Source organism: Pyrus communis, chromosome 11, assembly GCF_963583255.1.
Source record: "Pyrus communis chromosome 11, drPyrComm1.1, whole genome shotgun sequence".
NCBI lineage: Eukaryota > Viridiplantae > Streptophyta > Magnoliopsida > Rosales > Rosaceae > Pyrus > Pyrus communis.
This window is the reverse complement of record NC_084813.1, coordinates 14184267-14205044: the sequence shown is the minus strand read 5'-3', so window position 1 is coordinate 14205044 and position 20778 is coordinate 14184267. Positions and strand designations below refer to the sequence as shown.

Here is a 20778-nt window from a genome sequence, read left to right as displayed (position 1 = left end):
TGAAGAATGATCTAGCTACTATGTGTGTGTGTGTGTGTGTGTACAGATATATACTGCTCATGTATTCCCAGTTGTAATTTGTTTTCATCGAAAAATAAAACAACACGATCATTTACGTGGAAAGTTTATTTCCGTGTATATATGAGAGCTCCCAATATATAATGAATACAAATACGCATATAATTAGCTTCTCTTGGGGCTGCAATGAGTGAGAATGCAAATGCATGCATGCACGCATTAATGCAGTAGAAAGAGATATGTGGCTAAAAGATCGAGGTGCATCTCTCCTAGTATTGATACTGATACTGCATGCAGAAGGAGATATCATGTGGCAAGGGTCAGGTCTTTTCTCAAGTTGCCTATCTGATCGAGGCAACATCAGTTGCAGGTTTGCATGGAATAAAGAAACCAAGTGAGCTGAACGGGGTCACTCTCACAAAATGTGAACCCATAACAAATAAAATTTGGATACTCTCTCTGACTGACTCAATTTTTCCATGTAATATATAAATAATATATCAATTCTACTTCTCAAAAATAAAGCAAGCAAATCCCAATGGGATCCTTCCAACCCAATCATATATTGTTCTACCACTACACATATCATATATATTTTCCGGCCACTGTTAATTTAGCATATCTTTATGGGCCCTCTCCAATCATGCCCTTTTTTCATGATAAAAGAAAACGAATGATGATCAAGCTCACAACAAGAATACTATGGCCACTATAATTGGTATGGATTCTGACAAAAATTATTAGAAAAAATGATTATGCATATTTTTTTATAACATTTCTCAAGCATGAACGTTGTGACGTTCTAGGGTTTTATATATCAGACATACTTAATAAGATAAGATTTCATTGTTGTATTTCTCTTACATATGTGAATTCTCAATCGTATTATGTATTGAGTTCCAGCGAGAAATTATATATGTACAACGTTATGGATAAACCAAGGGCGGAGCTATGTGTAATTTCCCTTGGCTATAGCACGGCCCAGATTTTTCGCAAAATTAAATACCATATAAGGTCGTTTGACTGTTTTTACTACATATAATATATATAATACTTTGGCAATTTAGCCCCCCAACTAAATACAATTAGAGAAAAATCATACTTTTACTAGTTCTAGTTGTATCTTTAAAATAGCATTGTTGTTGAGATATACATTCTAATACATATATGATTGTGTAAATCCTAAGTAAAGATAGATTAGGAATCCTTCAGGATCTAGATCTTTCCTATTAAATGTTGTATTACTTGGAAAGCAAGTTTATCTCCTTAATAAGAAAGGCACAAGTTTTGGGGAATAACACACAGAATTCCTCAAGCTTATTCTCCATGTTTCATTCTCTCTATTGTCACACGTCTCTCTCTTCTCTCAATTAAATACAGGCCACAATAATTGTAAGCTTTCAGGCAATGAAATATTAGTCACCTCTACTTAAATTTCCATCTCCGCCCTTGGTATAAACCTAATTATACAATGATCGTTTATTCACCCCAAATAATTGGCAAGTTCGGGAGGGTGAAAAAATATCAATTTGTTTTATTAAAAATAAATAAAAATTTATCCCTAAACATGGGTCTATATAACTAATTTAAAATCATAAACATGGAAGTATTAGATTATAATGATGTTCTTTTGTAATTGTTAGACTATTGAGAAAAAGCTAAACATATAGCTTTACAGTTAATTGATATATGAAAACGTAACATATAGTTACATGTGAAAATGTAACATAATATTTTGGCTTTTTATCCAAAATGATCTCTAAGATTAGCATAACTCCTTATTTTGGTCCCTAAGATTCGAAATCGATAGAAGTAATTCTTATCCACTATCAATCATTTTGGTCATTCCGTTCTCCATTGAATAAGGATAAAATGACAAAAATATCCTCAATCTTTGTCAAAACATTTTAGCCCGTTGTTTATTAAATTGAGGGTATTTTTGTCATTTGGTACTTATTTAACAGACTTTTTCATGCAAGGGCCAAATCAATGATGGTGGACCAAGTCAGAGATCATTTCTAATAATTTCAAATCTTAAAAATCAAAGTGAGAAGTTAAACCAATCTTATAGATCATTTTGAAAAACACTATTATTTTATACCAATAGATGCCAAAGTAGTGTGAATCCCAAAACGAAAATTAAGATATGTGCTAAATGAGGAGAGTGTGAAACAATTCACCATGAGGAATTTGTGGAAATCATTTCATGATAGACAATAGTTGAGAGAGAGAGAGAGAGAGAGAGAGAGAGAGAGAGAGAGAGAGAGAGAGAGAGAGAGCACTTGCTTAATCATAAGCAAGCAACGCCGCATAAGATAAAAGAATGAGATGACTACATCTGAAAGCCCGTTAGAGAAATTCATCACATCACATGTCCAAAATAATAGGTGACAACTCTGATTAATTACCCGACTGCTCCAAATCACGTGCATGCATGCAGCATCTCACATGATTTCCCTGTGGTGGGTAGGATTGCTTCACCCTTCAGCAATAAGATTATACATACCTTAATTAATTTTTAGCAAATGAAATGCATCGATTTCCGGAACAATCACACCTCCGAAAAGAACTACGACCACTTCTAACAATTTATTTTAAAAGAATTATTCATTCAGATCTATGTAATTAAGTTTATTCAAACCGTTGATGAATTACATTTTCAACATGCATTATCAGTCTAACTAAAGTATTCTAAACATGTCTACGACTATGCTCTTTTTCTTTAGAAGGTTTGGATGTACATTACATAGAATATGAATTAGTTAGACAACACGTTGAACAAATCTACAATTGTTCTAGCCTGAATCTAACCATTTTTTTTCAAAAAATAGAGAACAATATCTATTCGGTTGACCATACTTACTGTTACACATATCCATATACAGATGCATGCATTTGATCGTATCGACAATTTCCTAGCTTCTTTCAATATTTTGCTTTCTATATTTGGCTTAGGGTACAGTGACATTTCAGTTTCTTCATAGCTTGAGGTTTACAAATTCATTGCCTCTTTTGGTAAAATATGCATGCCCTCCCTCCAAATTGATAACAACCCTAATATATGTAATACAGAGAAAACACTAGAGAAGAAATGTATCAAAGAGAGAGAACAAACTTAGAGAGAGAAAGAGGAGGGAAATTTTCTGTTTTTTTTCATTACATTCCAACTGTGACCGACCTCACTTATAAATACAGCACACATATAACTAACTCTGCAGTCCTCCAATACAATTGTTACACGTGTATATATATCCTAACATTCCCCCTCAAGCTTATGCGAGGAACAACCAAAACAAACAAAAAAACTAACAAGCTAAATTTTGGACACTTACAAAGGTTTCTAGCTAAATTCTTACGTTTAGAATTTTAACCTTTCGAGGAGTCTTAGGAGAAATTTTTCATTGTGATTAGAATACGGATGGTACACTACATGTTTTTATATAACTGGTGGGAAATTGTATTTTTTAAGTTATTAACTTTTTAACACATATATCCCACCATTTGTATAGTAACACGTGATATATCATTACATATTCCGGTCACATTGAGTATATATTGTTGCATGGTTGATACATGAAATGCCAAGGCAATGATTGTACAATTAGTTATCCCAAAATACGATAAATCACCAAGTTATTATACCGATCCCCTCCCCCAATAAGTTTGAGCTAGGGATTCTTGGTTCTAATATTTCGAGGGCACGAGTCACGTGCGGGTTGGAACATGTAAGAGGTGAATTCTTATGGTCGTTTGGTATTAAGGATTAGATTGGATTGGAATGAATAAGTAACTAGATTATTTTCTGGCATCAGATATTAAGGATTAATTGAAAAGGATAAGTTACTAGATTATCTTATGGTAGAGATGCATGCATAGTATATGGGTAATGTTAAGAAGATTAAATTTGTACATAAAATTTTGTAAATTAAATAACATGGAAGTTGATTGGATTATTAATGAGTAATGATAGGAAGACTAAATTTTTAAACCAAATGATATCATTGTTGATTATTAGATTATTACCTAAGTATTGATTAACTTGTTTATTTCTTATTGATGATACATTAGTTGGTTTGGCCTACCTAGCATTACCCATTATTAATTAAGTGATAATTAACGTGCCTATTTCTTATTAGTAATACATCATTTAATTTGCAATTAATCTACAAATTTAATCTACCTAACATTACCCTAATATTAGGTGAAAATGCATTTGAAGATTGAGGGATAGAGACTATAGAACAAATCATTCCTTCCTTTCTGCAAATCTAGTCTGACACAAGCAAATGTAACTCGTTAAAATGGCAAAAGCAAAAGTTTTAGAGATGTGTCAAACGGTAATTTGTCATCGTAAAACAATGGCACCATACACACAAAAAAACCAAGTATATTCATTTCTTTGCACAACCATGGCAATACAACTGAGACTTTTAATAAACTATAACAATCTACCTTGATGAAATTGCTTTGGTCGATAAGAGGTTTATGGGACGAAAAGTTCTGAATTAAAGAAGAGCACAATTACTAGTATTTACAGACTGATATATACACATGATCTTCCAAAAACCATGGAAAGGATACGAGCTAAACCAATTGTGGCACACCTATCAAAAGACTATTTTACAATGGCATACCAGAAATTTTCAGATGAAACACCTTCAAATCGGACCTCCTCTCCTGCTCGTTGTGACGGTAGAGGGATGCAACCAAATACTGCATATTGTAAGCCAGCAGTCAGCTGTACATTCTCTATAGCAGTCTGCAAAAGCTTACGACGTTCTTCAAATCTCAAATAAATGAATGGAAAACTTAGGCTCGTTGTAAGCAAGGAGTCAGCTGTATATTCTGGGTTGCGCGAGAAAGTTCACAGATTGAGAATTCTGGGCAAAACTGCAAACATATAGAAGAGTTTGATTACAAATACATTCAACAATCTCGATGTCTCACAACACTTACTTAACTTCTAATAATAGATATCTACTGGAACTAAAAGGACTAGTACACGAACGTTCAATACAGTGCAAACGCTGATGCTTAGTATGGGGTGAAAGAGAAATGCCGCACCAAATATAACCAACAGTTCATTGCCTAATATGAGTTTTTAAGTCATATTGGTAACTTCAATCACGCAGCTAATGATTATCGAACCCACAACCTATCCATCCTTCCACTCCAAAATAACGAGAGAAGATGCCACATGAGCATGTCATTGAGAAATTTCAGGATGAAATTTCACAACATAATTATTATTCCTGCAGACAATTCAGTTTCAATATAATTGTTATTCCACCGAGAATGCCACCTCAGGCTTACGAAGCTTTCAAATAACAAGGGTCACAACCATGACCAGATTTAAAATGCTACCAATAAAATATATGTATTCATAGAGCAATTTGCTAACCACCAATTTTCTAATGCTATAAGAGAAATCATACCTGACAAAACACCAAAACAGGCCAGTCAATCTTTCCTTGACTTGGGTGGTTTTATGCCACCGCTTGCAGTTGAGGAAAACGATTGAGGTCTTTTAGCAGGCACGGGGTTTATTGATTTTTCAGACTTCTTTGAAGGAATCAGAGATGAGCAAAGTATAGCATCAACAGCTTCTCGCTGTTTTTTCCTTTTTGCAATTAAATCTAAAGAAGTTGCAACTTGATTTGAAGCTCCACCTCCATCACTTGCATCCTTTGTTTGATCTGAGGGAGGTAAAACTTGCTTTTTCTGGCTTCTGTCACCATCAAAAGATCTCTTAGCCCTTTTTGACTCTCGCAATTTCATAGGTCCACCGTCATGTGTTCTTTGTTCAGAGTTATCTGCATCCCTTTTTGAATTTTCAAATCTGTTTTTCCTCTTACCAGTTTGAGTATTGTCCAAATTAATGTTCCTTTTTTTGCTATCTTTATCTCTACTTTCACTATCTGTAACACGTTCCTCTGACTCTGTGGACTTGACATCCTTGGAATTTTTACCGTGGGCATCTGGAGTGACAGTAGAAAAGCCATCCTTCAGTGGTAAATCATATTCATCTCTGGCCAGCACTATTTTAATTCTGGTATCATCTTTAGTTGCTGAAACATCTGGTTCACTAGCACCAAGTCTTCTTTTACTCCGAACATGATCAATGTGTTTTGTTTTTCTTTCATGTGCTTCCTTTGCATATTTCCTTGCATGCAGACTTGCATCTTTAACCTTTTGAACATGTTGTGGCTCCAATGAACGATTACCAGACTTTTGCTCAGAAGCTGTTTTGAACATGTCCTTGTATGGCTTTTTAGCTGTTTTAACCAAATTTCTCTTTTGAGCGTCTTTCACAAGAGCAGCCCAGTTTTGGTTTGTCTGCAAAGTCCTTGCATTACCCAAAATCCAAAGTGAGAACTTGGCTCTGGTCAAGGCAACATTCATCCGTCTTACATCAGCAACAAATCCGATACTGCTAGAATTGCTTCCAGGTGCAGCAGAGCTTGGCTCTGCCGCTCTAACAGTGGAAAGTATCAGTATATCAACCTCCCGACCTTGGAAGCCATCAACAGTATTAAGTTCCATATCATCCATGGTAGAAGATCCAAAGGCACTAGAAAAACGAGAACGCAACAGCGAGAGCTGACTCTTATATGGAGTTATGATGCCAATTCTTCCACCAACAAATTCAGAAGGGTACCTAAGCAACATATCCACTATATGAGCATCAACCAAAAATCAATAACTAATCTTGAATGAAGACTGGGTACCTAGGCAACATCAAATATAAATTTGAACCACCGATTTTGAGAAAAAAAAAAAAAAAAAAAAAAAGAACTTGGTACCTCTTTTTGAAAAACTTGAGTAATTCAACTGCAGCATCAGCTTCATGTTCATTATAAAGGGACAGCCCACTGGCATTCTTACCACGATGCTCCCGGCCATCAATAACATCATAAAATACATAAGGTCCAAGACCTTCAGTCTCGTGAAATAATGCTGATTTGCTGGACATATGATCGCCATTCAGCAACTTCTTCTCATAAAAATGCAAAGAAGGAAACAGACATATTTCTGGGTGCATCCTATACTGCAAACAATAGTAACGTCTAAGAAAATATCTTAGCATTTTAAACAATAAAGATATTCATACCCCACCTCATCCAGAAACAGCGGCAGCAAGAGTAAAATAACATGTAGCAACAGAAGCAGCAGGCAGTGGTGGTAGTGAGTGAGTATAAAGTTTACAAACAATAATGCGGGATCATGTAAAATGAAAAAGTTTAAATATAAACGAGATATTATTATAGTCGGGGATTATGTAACACTGAGAAAATTACTTTGATAGAAGGCATGGGTGTCATTCTCTGCAGTAAGACGGATGTCCACTTAATTTTTCAATCAAGCAACCAATATTTGCAAAGATGACACAAGTAAATAAAATTGGAAATTACAAAAAATTCCAATAATATGAACGTTCAAGAAAGACTAGGATCAGTTGTCAAAGACCACACACATCACAACCGACTAGAAGTGTACGGGCAAATTACAAATATTAATGTTCATGCTTTTTGATGCACAGCCAGTGTCCAGAAGTATAACAATAAACCAATGATGGAAAAATAAAGATCTATTATGTTCATTTGAAAGGAAATGGTTCCCCATTCCTCAAACACAATCAATGCCAACAAAAGTGAGAGAAATTACAAATAGATGCACAAACTCCATCAGATTTATACTATAATCTGTATAATCTACCTGTTTGGTCAGCATGATAACACGGTGTCCAGCCCTTTGTAAACGTTCAAACATGCTACACTCATAAAGAAATTTACTGGCAACATTTGAAAGAACAGTTGCAGGAAGCTGCTTTGGATCGCCAACCTTTAACATTAATTTCAAATGTCAGCACTTCCAAACAACACAAAACAATATTGACACGTGATCAAGTTAAGCATTATTACCATGATACATTGGGTACCCCTAGACTTTAAAAGCTGAAGAGGAATCAGAGTAGCAGGTTCCAGAGCCTGTTGTAACAAAGACCAATGTTAGAAGGCAGGAAAGAAACAATACACAACCACTGATAAAATTCTTAAGAACTTGACAAACTTTACTTGAGCAGCTTCATCAATAACAACAGCATCAAAAAGAGTATGTTCAGGTGGACTGCCAAACTTATGACTTGACATAGATTCAGAGCACACTCCATAAAGATCTCCCCCGCAGCCACTTAATGTAGTTACCACTATTGCAGCTTCTCTTAGTATAGACTTCCGCAATTTATATTTAAGTCCTCTGATTTCTTCATTAGTTTTCTTCTCCTGCTGCTGAACAATACTAAGATCCTTATAAATTTGCTTCTTTTGCTCATAAAGTTTTCTTAACTTGAAAGATATTTCTGCATCAGACATGTCCTTCCCATCATCCCCCTTATAATTATCATCTACTGAAGACTTTTTAAGGTCAGGATCCCGATCATTTAAGTTAGCACGTTTGGCTTCATAGAATCTAATTCGATCGACTAACTTTTCAAGATTAGAGCGCAGTGTAGTTGAAGAATCGACACTCGAATCATTCTTTGTGTCTGTCAATTTCATCTTCTCATCCACCAACCGTTGATCAACAAGTGTATCAATGAAGAATGGTAGCGAATTTGGATGAACTGTTTTTGCATTCCCAACCCGCACAAGATATGGCTTATACATCTTTCCATCACTTCCATACAGCCCTTGGCTAGAAATCCTTGACACTAATTCATCAACAGCAGCATTAGACTGGGCACAGATGAGCACCCTTCCTCTCAAGCAACTTTCTACAGCGTTCATATTCCTTTGGGCATCCTCGTTTATTTGTCTGGCCAAGGCTGCATCCTGCCACGCCCTTGCAACAGCAGCAGCCTGGTTAATCTTGGGAACTGAAATTTGCTTCAAACTGAGATCATGAATTTTTTCGTCAGGATCTGTCCTATGGGTAGGGGAAGCAAGCAAAGTGCTGACAATGGCCACAATTGTTCTTGTCTTACCAGTACCTACATATATGATATATGGAATTAAACCCAATTAGTAAATGATAACTCAAGCAATATTTCAGATCTGAAAGTTAACCAGGTAAACCACAAACCTGGAGGACCCTGAATAAGGGATAATTCAAAATCTTTCCTCCGCCTAGGTGTTCCAGTGGCAACACTAATAGCTTGAAGTTGACTGTCATTAAAGGATGACTTCAGTATACGCTGCAATGGTTGAGACAGTTTGCTCAGATCTACTTCCTTGCTTTCACTAGAATCATAAGAATCATTCGCAGGCTTCAAAATAACTGGAAGTAAAGGGATATCCTTTAGTGATGATAATGCCTGAAATTCACGAAGTTGAGGTGTAATGTTCATAATACGACTTGCATGCCATTTACTGCGTTCAAGGAGGTTCCTTCTGGCTTGATGTAAACGTGACGTACCATTCAACAGATAAAACCTGATGAGTAGTATACTTAACCTTCTTTTATTGTCCCACTCACGCCTCTCCACCTGAGAAGCACACATTATTTTAGCATAAAAGAACTTAAAAGAAACCTGGTCTCGTGAATGATATAATAAAGTGCATATACATGCAGCCTAAACTTGCTTACACAGTTCATCTTCTACAATAGAAATATAAACAAAAAATTCAATGGTATGGACATGAATCTAGCCTAATAGCACCCTTATAAGAATGTGCAGAACAAAAGTTTAATAATACTTCTGTGCAACCATGATTAAAATTTAGAAGTCAGGTTTCGCTAATCTTTTTCGTTCTTACTAATTTTAGCAAGATGTCAATTTTCATCAACAAAGTACACAACATCCTGATCATCACTTATCAAAGTTCTGAGTCAACTGGAGACAAAGACAGGTAAATCACAACAAATAAAATACTAACTAGCTGCATGAATAATATGAAAGAGTACCTTCCCAAGCACATGAACATCATGAGAAGATTTTTGGGGGGGCTCTTTTGTTAGTAATACTAGGTCATTTTCTGAAAAGTTGCTTGACATTGTAGAATCATTGTCATCGTGAGCAAAGCGAACATGATGAAAATCATCAATTCTTTCAACTGAAAGCACTGATAAAGTTCCAAAATATATCTCTTCCCATGAAGACATTTCTATAAAAGAACTATGTAACTGTGCTTTAAACTCCTCCAAAACCAATGGACAAAAAATTTCAACATACTGTTCAGGTGATTGGAACTGCACAGGAACCTCCTTTAATTTTGCACGTTTTTGGTTATCATTTTCACTTCCAGATGCTACCCCCACCAGTGAAAAGTAATCTAATTCTAAGATAGGTCTATACCAGTCATCAAGCTTTGGCGGCTTGAACCTTTTCACTCGAGCTTCCAGCCTTTGTAAATGGCCAGGCCTGTTCTGCAAAGGTGATTTAAGCTGAATGAGTTGTCGTTTAGGAGCAGCAATGCTAATTTTTTCCAAAGGTGACTGCTGATGCTTGGCCGAATTGAGAGAAGACTCCAAGGAATTGTCTTTGGCATCACTTACTATCTCTTTCAATGAAGCGTTGGGAGCTTGATTCAACTTTTTGGAACTAACCGTACTATCATATGAGTTACTAGTACTAGTTCTATTCTGGAATTTTTCAGAATCAGCTATATTGCTATCAGATGTTAATGCTTTCCTGCTATTATCTTCATCTTTTGATTTCAGGGAGGAAACAGATGGCAGTTTTCCTATAGATCTATCAATCTCCCGTTTCTGAACAGCCAAGTGAGCACTATCTGTAGCATCTCTTTTCTCAAAGGCCTTCAAATAAAACTTGGATGTATAAACACCAGAAACCTTCTTCACAGATTCGGTATACAAAGTGCTTTTGTCATCATTAGGAGCAATTGTCTTGTCATCCGCCATACACCGACTCACCTTAGTATCAGACAAAATTACTTCATCTGGTGAAACAGCTTTAGTTTCCTCATCAGAAAGGACAATCATGTCATCTCTATGCTTTCTATTATCCACCGATGGTGAGTGCAAGATTTGGACATCTGGATCCTTGATGGACAAGGGTTGCACATAAGGAGTTGAATACTTCTCAAAAGATAAGCCTTCAGGAAACAAGGCATTTGAACAGAGGTCGGTCTTTCCAATACTAGAAGAGGCTTCCTTAGATAGAGAAACAGAAAGGCGTGACACTTGTTCCATCAATTCATCCATGGAAACGCAATCTAGTAGAAGGCAAAAAAACATAAAGAAAATGTTACTTTCAGTACTGAAAAATGGTCACTGCTTCAACAGAAGAAATGGAGTATTGCAAGATGGTTTGCATCAATCTATTTCAGTATGGAAAGCTCACCACATGACATGAGATTTTCAATGGTGCTGATTGTCGATGCAATAGCACTGTTATATGACCCTTTCAGCAGCTTCAACAAGGATGTGATTGTTCGTTGCCAGTATACAACCACAGTTTTAAGTGATGACTTTCCCCAATCCATAAAATCATGTAGCCATGAGAAGTCACATGTGTTTTCCCGTACGCCAGAGTATATTCTTTCAAATACACATGGGAGGATCTCAAGTATGCGTACACAAGTCATCTGAAAAAAATAAAATAAAATAAAAAATTTAATAAAAATATAAGAAGATTCCAGCTTAATCGAACCAAGCCAAAGAAACTGATGTTCAATTTTCCTTCTTTTCTTTAGTATCAGACAAACACAAATATACATACTTAACTTCATTTGATACGTTACCCCACCACCTACCCAAAGGGAAACAAATGCTACTACTACCCATAAGTAAATACAAATAAGTTGTCTTCAATATGAGATTACCAAAGTACATTATTATTTACAATTAGAAACACTACCTGATTAATACTGTTATCAATAAATGCTTTTCCTTCCAATAAGCACCTGCAGATGGAAGGCCATGCAGTTTCCGATATCAAGTTATAAAATCTTTTCAGTAAATTTAGGTCAACATTTGGTGAATGCCCATTGTTGGGAGGGGATGAATCAAAGACTGGCTGCCTGAGAAATCCACCTTGGGAAGAGAATTTTGCCATATTTAAGTGGTCAGATTCTGGAATATCCGCAGCACGTGAATCCCCATCAATAAGTAGTCTCCGCAGAACAAAGAAAAAATGATGCAGAGTCTGAAACTTTAATAAAACAATATCCAGTTGGACCTGAAAATTGGAATGAACTGTAGTTCAAAAAGAGAATTACAGTAAGGAAAATAGGAAAATCTATCACCGTAAGACGACATCATAACCAGAGTTTCAGAACTTATCTTCTACCCATTAAACATAGGGTCTATCTGTGACTGGTTTCCTGACGTAAGTAAAAGGAACCATATGCCTTCACATTCCAATTAGAGGAAACATGAATGTTTATCCCAACATGGATCACAACATTTAGACTCTTTTACCCACTAAAAAGGTGTCCATTTAATACACTACGGCTCAGAGAGAGAGAGAGAGAGAGAGAGAGAGAGAGACTTGAACAAACTTTTAGAGCTCAAATAAATTGAGCATGTACAGATGTACTTAGTTATATACTACATGAAACACAGATAGGTAAACTACATGCTGGTACTATACATCAGTAGTTTCAACTTTCAGGAAATTCAATGAAACAAAAGTATTACCAGTTTCACAGCATGTCTCAAGCCCAAAAAGACAGCAGACAATGAAGACCTATAAGAACATAGGAATGTCAAACTACAAGCAAGACCCTGTGTATTGGAAACCTGTTCCAGGATTGACTTGCCAAATTTCCTTACATCCTGCATCACATATAAATTTGTGTCATACAAAATGAATAAAGATACCATACAAGTGTAAACATCGAAATTTCAACAAGATGTAAACATTTTTGTAAGTATGATTGAATGATAACATTACGAGATAAAATGAAGTGGCATCTGAGTTACAAACTTTTTTTTTTTTCTTCTGGCCTAAAGGTTCAAATAATTGTTCAAATCAAGTATTTACATCATTGGGATCTATAAGTGAGAGGAACAAGCTTTCACCCATCCTTGGCTCCCACGTCCAATGCTTACGAAGTTCCCCCTGCCCCACATGAACCAGAAAATGTGTTGTTAACCTGTAACACAGTTACACACCACCATGTTATTATTAGGACCAAATCAACCAGGAACAAAGTACGCACAACATCAAAGCTACAGCACAGAAACCAACAAAAATATAACAGCATTTAATGAAAAAAAACCTGTTGAATGTTCGTATTAGAGGAAGAGGCATTGTCGAGGCTTTTATTGCATTCTTTGACACTACATCTCCACCATCGTCAGAACCAGTAGGAACCTTCCACCCAAAGGTTGAAGATATTTCTGCAGAAGATGATGAAAGCCAGGTTCTGACTGGAAGGGCCGTTTCTGCACCGGTCACTGGTTCTACCATAGGAAAACGAGATCGTGCCCACAAAACAGCCTTGGAAAATGATATAGGAAGAACTGATGGATTGATGTCAGCAAGGACATCAATCCATAACATTGGAATGCACATCCACTCTCTAAATTCCCGGGATGCAATTTTACTTTGTATGCTAAATTCACTCCATGAGCTATTATCCTGCTCTTTTGTATTCTCAGCAAATGGAAGCCCATCATCATCTTCATCATTCAACTCATAAGACATGCTTCTTTCAGAACAAAGGTTTAGGTGGGTATTTAGCACTGTGCTTACTAACACAGCAGCATCAGACACCATGATAGTTTGTATCAGATCAAAGGCAGGTTGCCTTAGAGAATTGTGAAGTGAAGAATCCTTTAACGATGACACAAGAGAAGGGCCCCTGACAAATACAAACAGATTAATGAGGCAACAGCAATATTGTGTAGAACCATTGACCAACACAAACAAAAACAAATACGTGATTTACCACCCATATGCAGAAATCGCTAACCATTCTTTTACATTCGCTTTATAAGCCATTAGGAAGGGAATATGATGATGAAACTATAATTCCTTGCAACACTCAACCCAGGAGAAACATAGATTCATTTTAAAGTCTCCTCCTTTCCCTCCAATAATTTTGAATAATATGTTGGCAAAAACGAAAGACAGAAAATACACATTTGAAACTGAAAAGTGAAAGCATAAATGGTTTTGTCATTTGTTTTGTCTATTAATTTATTCATAATCAAGAAAGGCCTCCACAGAATGTCAAATCCATGACAGATAAATTGCATACCACATATGTGCGCATTCAGAAGGAGGACAAGGCGGGTTCATCGTGTAGCCTCGATGTATAATAAGGAGTGCTATCTGAAATACAATTTTGCAATAAATAAAGTAAGCACAATCCAGAAAAAATAGAAGTGTCTTATTGTAGCAATGACAGGATACACTAGAGAAAGCCTGTAAAAGAGAAACAATCTCCAGAAAGAAATAAGAACCTGACAAGCCTTTTGCCTCGTTAAGCCACTGAAGTTACTGCTCGCAGGCACCTGAATGAGGAGAAAATAGAGAAAATGCCTGCGCTGTTTTTCATGTTCTCCATCTTGCAAAGCTTCAAGAGACTGAATAAATTGGACTTGCACTTATCAGATGAGTAAAGTCAGAATCACTCCTACTAGCATGTAAAAAATAGACTACATAACTGTCACTAAAAGTTGTGGAATATCTTGGACATGCCTGCAGAAAAGGCTGAAGAAGATCAAAAATATCCTTATGGCTTTTCTCACTTCGAGTATGAAAACACTGCCCTATCAGAGTATTCCGCATCACACTTGGAGACAGTGTTGATCTCAACCAAAGCTTACAACCTTAAGCCAAGCCACAATGATAAAGAAAAAACTCTGAGCATTGTAAACAGAATCCCAACATTTAATTGAAAATATAAAATAGGTATGTACCAAGCATTTCAAAGAGTATTCTCAAGCAAGAAACTGCATGAGAGAATTCCGATGAATCGCCACTAATATGGTTGAGTACAATATCAAGAAAAATAGGATAGCGCTCTAATATCCCTTCTTCAAAAGCTGGAGGTTCCAAAAACCCAAGCCTTAATAAAACACACAAAAGAATCATTAGCAAGAAAAATGGAAAAAGAAAAATAATGGTCAGTAATAAACAGGTTTATCCAGATGTTCCTACAGAGATTTTATTCCAACCCATATGGATGTACGCTCCAACTGCACTCTGGGCCTTGAAGTTTTCAAAGTTGACGGTAACACTTCAGTCTCCAAGAAGCCGATGAATTTCTTAAGTATAGGCTGCAAGGGTTCCAAATCTGTTGCTCTCCTATGCATGAAGAGAATAAAAAATGAAAACAAAATGCAAAAGAAAGAATTACAATTAAAGTTGAAACATAAAGCATTTCCAAAATGTACATAGTCTAGTACTGCATACCAATGACAGTGCCAACCAAAAGTGTGATTTGGGGGTGGGTTGGGAACTTGGGAGGCAGCAACCACTTACACATTCAAACATTACAACGTAGAATGTTTAAACACCTGCCACCTCCTCCTTTATCCACCATAGTGCAAAGAACCCAAAAACAAAACTGACTTGTTGATATAATCATCTGAATGATGAATATTGAAACTCAAGAAACAGTACCTCAGTTTTCCCATAGAACCAGCTAGACGATGACCAACAGAGCGCACTCTTCTCTTGAAGAAAAATAATGCATAAACACCCTAACAGAAAACAGATTCACTCTATAAGGAAAGAAGAATTACGCTTATTTAAGTAAAATGAAAGCTAATTAACGAACATCTAGAAATAAATCTATCAACAAAATACCGGAAACTGTTGCTGTCCAGCCAGAGCCAGTTCATGCATGCTGTCAACTGCTTCAATGAATCTTTCAAACTCAGTGAATAAGGACTCATCATCCAATAATACAGGGAACATTAGAACCTGTGAACCAATTAACAAAAAACAATCAAATCAATGTCAATTCCATTCTGATTAAGTTATACTATGCTAACCGTATCATACAAAATAAGTCCATAAGAGAACACTGACATACCTCATACATGACACTAATGACTTCTGCATTATCACGGGCAGCATCATATTCTTTTCGGGCTAATTTAGTATTTATCTCTATCAAGTGCTGTGTCACTCTTTCCTCATCGAGACTTCGCAAAACATCCAAGAGGGGACCAATAGAACTTGTCTCATAATCCATGATATACATCTCTTGGGCTTGATAGTGCTGGGAAATGCACTGGATGCACTGCCGCATTTCCTCAGAGATTCTCCTCCATAGTTGTCTAAGAGGAGAATCAGCATTGTCATCTTTGAAGTAGTTATAAAATGTCTCCAGAAGAGGCCCCATTAAGTCCCACGACCCACACCAAATATGATTTTCTTTTGGCAAACAGATCAAGAAACTAAATGCATCTGCAAACCTGAAACAATGCCAAATAAATCCTAAATGTTAAAAATAAACAAATACATATAAAGCCTGTCAACTCATTACGAATAGCAAACCATCAAATAAACTTGAAGCATGCATGCTCGCATTCTCAGGTTCACGTGGTTCTTGAATTCAATCTTGCGCAGCAAAGAGAAAGAAAGTGAGAGATGAATCGGTAGCTCAAAATATCTCGTAAATAAGTCTATGTTTAAAATTTATTTACTTTAAAGGGGTAACAGTTAAGAAAGAAGGTTGAACTGAAAAACAGCTTCTCCACGTAAGAGTTCCTCGATCAGACAAATCCATGAAGAAGTTAATGTGAACCATAGACAGAAACAAACATCCTAATAATGTAGTTTGTTTCTTACAACTCCGCTAAGGATCACAATCGGTTAAACAACAATGTCGATGCTTGTAGTCTTAGTGTAATACTAATAAACTAAAGTTCTCTATTTCTTCCATTTCTTACCTCCACTCACTAAAAATCACACTTTCCATCTCCCACATGCTTCCATTTCCTACGCCGCTAATCGAAGTCAACATTTCCGCTCCTAACTCAACTTCTTCAATTTACTTATACCACCAAACCCAAACAAGATTACTAACAAAAACCAGCTAGAATGTAAATAAAATCAATAATGATAACTGTTTCCCATTTCAAAAGATTACGCTTTTCGAAAACAATGATAAACGGAACTAAACTAAATTCTAAGTGAGAGAGGGGGGGCACCATTGTTCTTTGTTGTGGTGGAGACGGTGCCGTTTGGAGGGGTCAATGCGATCGTCGTCTTCGTCCGCTTCCTCCTCAATGACTCTCCAGCGGTCCAACAGCTCTCTTCTCGAGGATAGTTTCTTCTCCATTGATCCTGTTCGAATTTCTTGAATTACAATTAACTAGGGTTTTCTGTAGAGAGAGAGACCATGGAGGGAGAGCACGAGTCTGAGAAACTCAGATGGTAGAGAGAGAGAGAGAGAGAGGGAGAGAGAGGGAAAAAGGAGAATAAATAGGGATTGGAATTTGGACGCCGGGGAGGGGTATACGGGTCATTTAAATGTGATTAAAACTTGGAAAGGGCAAGTTCGATGTCCGGACTCATTTTACCGCCATCTCCCCTTTGGGGTAATTGGGCTTCGTGGGCTGATCAACTACTGGACTTTAGGGGTACGTCCAAGAATGTTTGATTCTAAAAGAATTTTAACGAAAAATCACATTTTTATCTTAAAAATTCAATCTTGTTACTATTCATTTTACTCTTTATTTTTTCTTTATCGTTAAAACTCAAAATTTTCAAATCATTTTCATTAATTTTCCCTTGATTTTCAAATCACTTTTGTTTATGAATTTTTTTTTTTCGTTGTTGAGAGTGCTTTGGTTAAAAGCACAACAAAAGTTATTAGATACAAGTTAGGCAACACATTTTTTTATAAAACTCTTACACATGTGTGTCGTGTAAGCAGTAAGATATACATTGGGTGACAATATCCATTAATAGTAGTGGACCGTTGACTTGTTGGCTCGTCTTTCTGAATCTGCGTGAGATAAGCCCTTGAACATCAACATCCTTCTACTCATTGGAAATGTGTATCACTAATCCAATGAAATTGGAATTTTACTTGAAAAACATGGCCAAACAAGAAATTGGCATGCTTGTGTACAATTGTGGGAAAAATCGACTCGTTAAGAGCACACTTGTTGATACATAAAATTGACTTAAATTGGACTAGTTGTAGAAATTAGCTTTGGTTGGGTTAGATCTAACTAGGCCTCTTATTTTTAATGACCTAAAATAAGCCCATATAAGAGCTTGTTTAATTGTTAATTAACCTTTCAGATCAAGCTAAGTTTAAGCCTCGTTTGATAGTTTGTCAAAGAGACCAGATAAGACTAATAATACTAACCCGGTCGTTTAATGTCCTCGTATTAAATAAGCACCGAATTAATTTAACCAGCGTACATATTTTATGTTGTATAGACATGCTTAGTAAAACCGTCCAAAACACATGTATTATTTAGTCGGATTCTCTTTCCTCTGTCTTGCGCAAACTCAGCTCTCTCTCTTGCCCTCGCCATTCTCCATGTCTCCTTCTCTCGCCGTCTCTATTCTCCCCGCCACCTTTGCTCTCCGTCTGATAATTGGAGACGCCCATAAAGAGAGAAAGACCAATTGCACCAACCGTCTCGCTGTCTCGCACCGACCACAGCACAAAGAGAGCTTCTCTCTCGTCTCACAACATTTGAATTCAATTTGGGGTTTTCAGTATTGTATGGGGTTTCAGTTTTTAATCATGAGTTGGTGATATTTGAGAAATTTAGTCATTTGGGTGTTTGAAATTAAGTGCAATTTGGGTTATCTTTTTCCTGCTGTTTTTTGTGATCTGGGTCTGGGTTTTTTTCAACTGGATTTTAGAACCTTGCCTGGAAATCGATGATGGAATTTGAAAATTAGGAAAGATTTTATCTGGGCAATTTTTTTTTTTTTTAATTAGGTTTTGTTCTGATTTTGAGGCTTTTTTATTAGCTTTTTATTTTGAAGATGGGATTCGAAAAGTGTGTGGGTTTCTAGATATGGACAATAGTAAAAACATAAATAATTCAATCATTAGTCTGATATTACATTAAATATCTGATTAATTTAATAAATACTATTCGATAATTATTTATCTTATTCGATTGAAATTATCAGCTAAAGTACAAAATCAAGGCTAGCGTCAAATAATCAATTTTAGTCCTAATCCAATCAATCCCTCTGAATGAAATATAGAAGATTAGAAGTTGCACCACCGTCTTTTAACAAGCTCGTTTTTCAAGCCAAACGAAGGAATGGTAGTCAGTAGAACGAGGTCACATTGTCACGTTAAACAAGTGTAAACTTTTGGATGATAGCATTACGTTCGTAGCTTTGAAAACTCCATTGGCTTTCAACTCTCATACTTTGTCCACTTGTGTCGTTTTGGACGGTCCCAAATCATCCATGCAAGTATCTCATAACGTGGGTGATGGGTTTGGACATCGGAATCTCACCCAGAAAGTCTGGATTTATGTTGTCTTTTGGTTTTCGTAGGAGTCCTCTTTTTAATCGCAAATCACATTAGTTAAAATTACAAAACGAATAATTTTTTACATCTGTAATATGATTTAGGTGCCAAAAGGAATAACTCTTTACACGAGAGAGTAACATTATGTTTGAATGAGAAAAATAAACTTAAAATTTAGATAAAAGTCAGAATTTATAAATTAACACGCATCAATTCTCTTGTTTGGTTTCATAAACATAGAAATTTCAAATTTCCGCATGGAAAAAAAAAACTTGGAATTTGGGACCTTCAATGCCCAAGTTTAAATTCTATGTAAATATGTGTCATTTCCTAATTTCTATAGTTGAAAGCTTAAAAATAACAAATTTCGTTTTCAATTTCATTGTTCTTTTAGATTAACCAAACAAGAAAATTCACAAATTCTAAAAAATAAAATTCCGTCATTTTAAAATTCCTTAGTAATTTTAAATTTTTTCATTTAAATGTAGTGTAATTTTTAAATATTTTCCCTATAAAAGGTGTGGTCACCTCCCGTATGGAAGGGCTAAAGTGTATTTTCCTTAATGTGCGGTCTTGTCTATATTTGTCCCATACCTAGCAATACGTACTTATATACTAATAATTTATATTTTTATTTACAAAAGTACTTTCCAGAAGGCTAAATGTAACTCGATGGGCTAGAAGTACTCAAGTAGTCACCCTTTCAATGCCAACTAATATACAGCCTCTTGCTGGTTACGAAATAGCCCTCTTGCTCGATAAGGACTTTGCACACTTTGAAATGGATTATGTTAAATTTGTGGATATGGCCTAATAAACCAAGGGTTATTTGTCCAATATGTTTTCATCAAGCTAATCTCGAGGAGTATATTTTCATCAAGGCTAATTTCGAGGCAGAAGTTTGGCGGGTTCGAGGCATTCCTATTTAGATTTTGATCTCTTGACATGCTATGTTGATGTTTCGTCTCGTACGTTAGTTGTGTTTTGGTCGTTTTATACCTTTGTCGGTGGTTGCCCTCCAAGTTTTCTTTGTAATTTTGTTACCGTATTGAAAGAAACACAATGTTTATGGACGGGATTTAGAAAGTTTTATTTATACTTTGCTTTAGTAGCAAAAGAGATCTCAAAATAAAGAGGTACTGCATCATGTATGCAACGAGAATGAACAAGATACATCACGTTGGTAGTATAATAATAGGTAGTTTACGCTAGTAGTGTAATAATAGGTAATTCACATAAATAAGTCGGATTGTTACCAAGATCACAAGTCTAGACATGCGGCTTCGAATTCAAATCGTAGACATCTTATACTTGATCACTTGAACCCCTTAAGGTCTCGTTTGGCAGCTCAGATTGTACTGATTATTTCAGTCGGATA

General features: G+C 36.0%; 1 protein-coding gene across 2 annotated transcripts; it reads right to left on the bottom strand.

The window, feature by feature from the left end:
- Nucleotides 1-4395: 4395 nt before the first annotated feature.
- On the bottom strand, nt 4396-17325 carry LOC137707838 (uncharacterized). Of its 2 annotated transcripts, none has more exons than XM_068446765.1 (22): nt 17095-17325; nt 15972-16356; nt 15743-15859; nt 15557-15636; nt 15092-15238; nt 14851-14999; nt 14630-14760; nt 14392-14514; nt 14187-14260; nt 13203-13787; nt 12965-13076; nt 12619-12756; nt 11837-12157; nt 11321-11564; nt 9922-11192; nt 9100-9502; nt 8094-9007; nt 7941-8006; nt 7735-7860; nt 6822-7066; nt 5454-6676; nt 4396-4908 (listed from the first exon to the last, which is right to left on the bottom strand). In XM_068446765.1, exons 1-21 carry the CDS (start codon nt 17223-17225, stop codon nt 5479-5481), a joined length of 6960 nt encoding a protein of 2319 aa, XP_068302866.1. In that variant the 5' UTR covers nt 17226-17325; the 3' UTR covers nt 4396-4908; nt 5454-5478. The 2 variants fall into 2 exon arrangements, with proteins under 2 accessions (XP_068302866.1, XP_068302867.1); XM_068446766.1 differs by lacking the exon at nt 4396-4908 and adding an exon at nt 5001-5270.
- Nucleotides 17326-20778: the final 3453 nt, after the last annotated feature.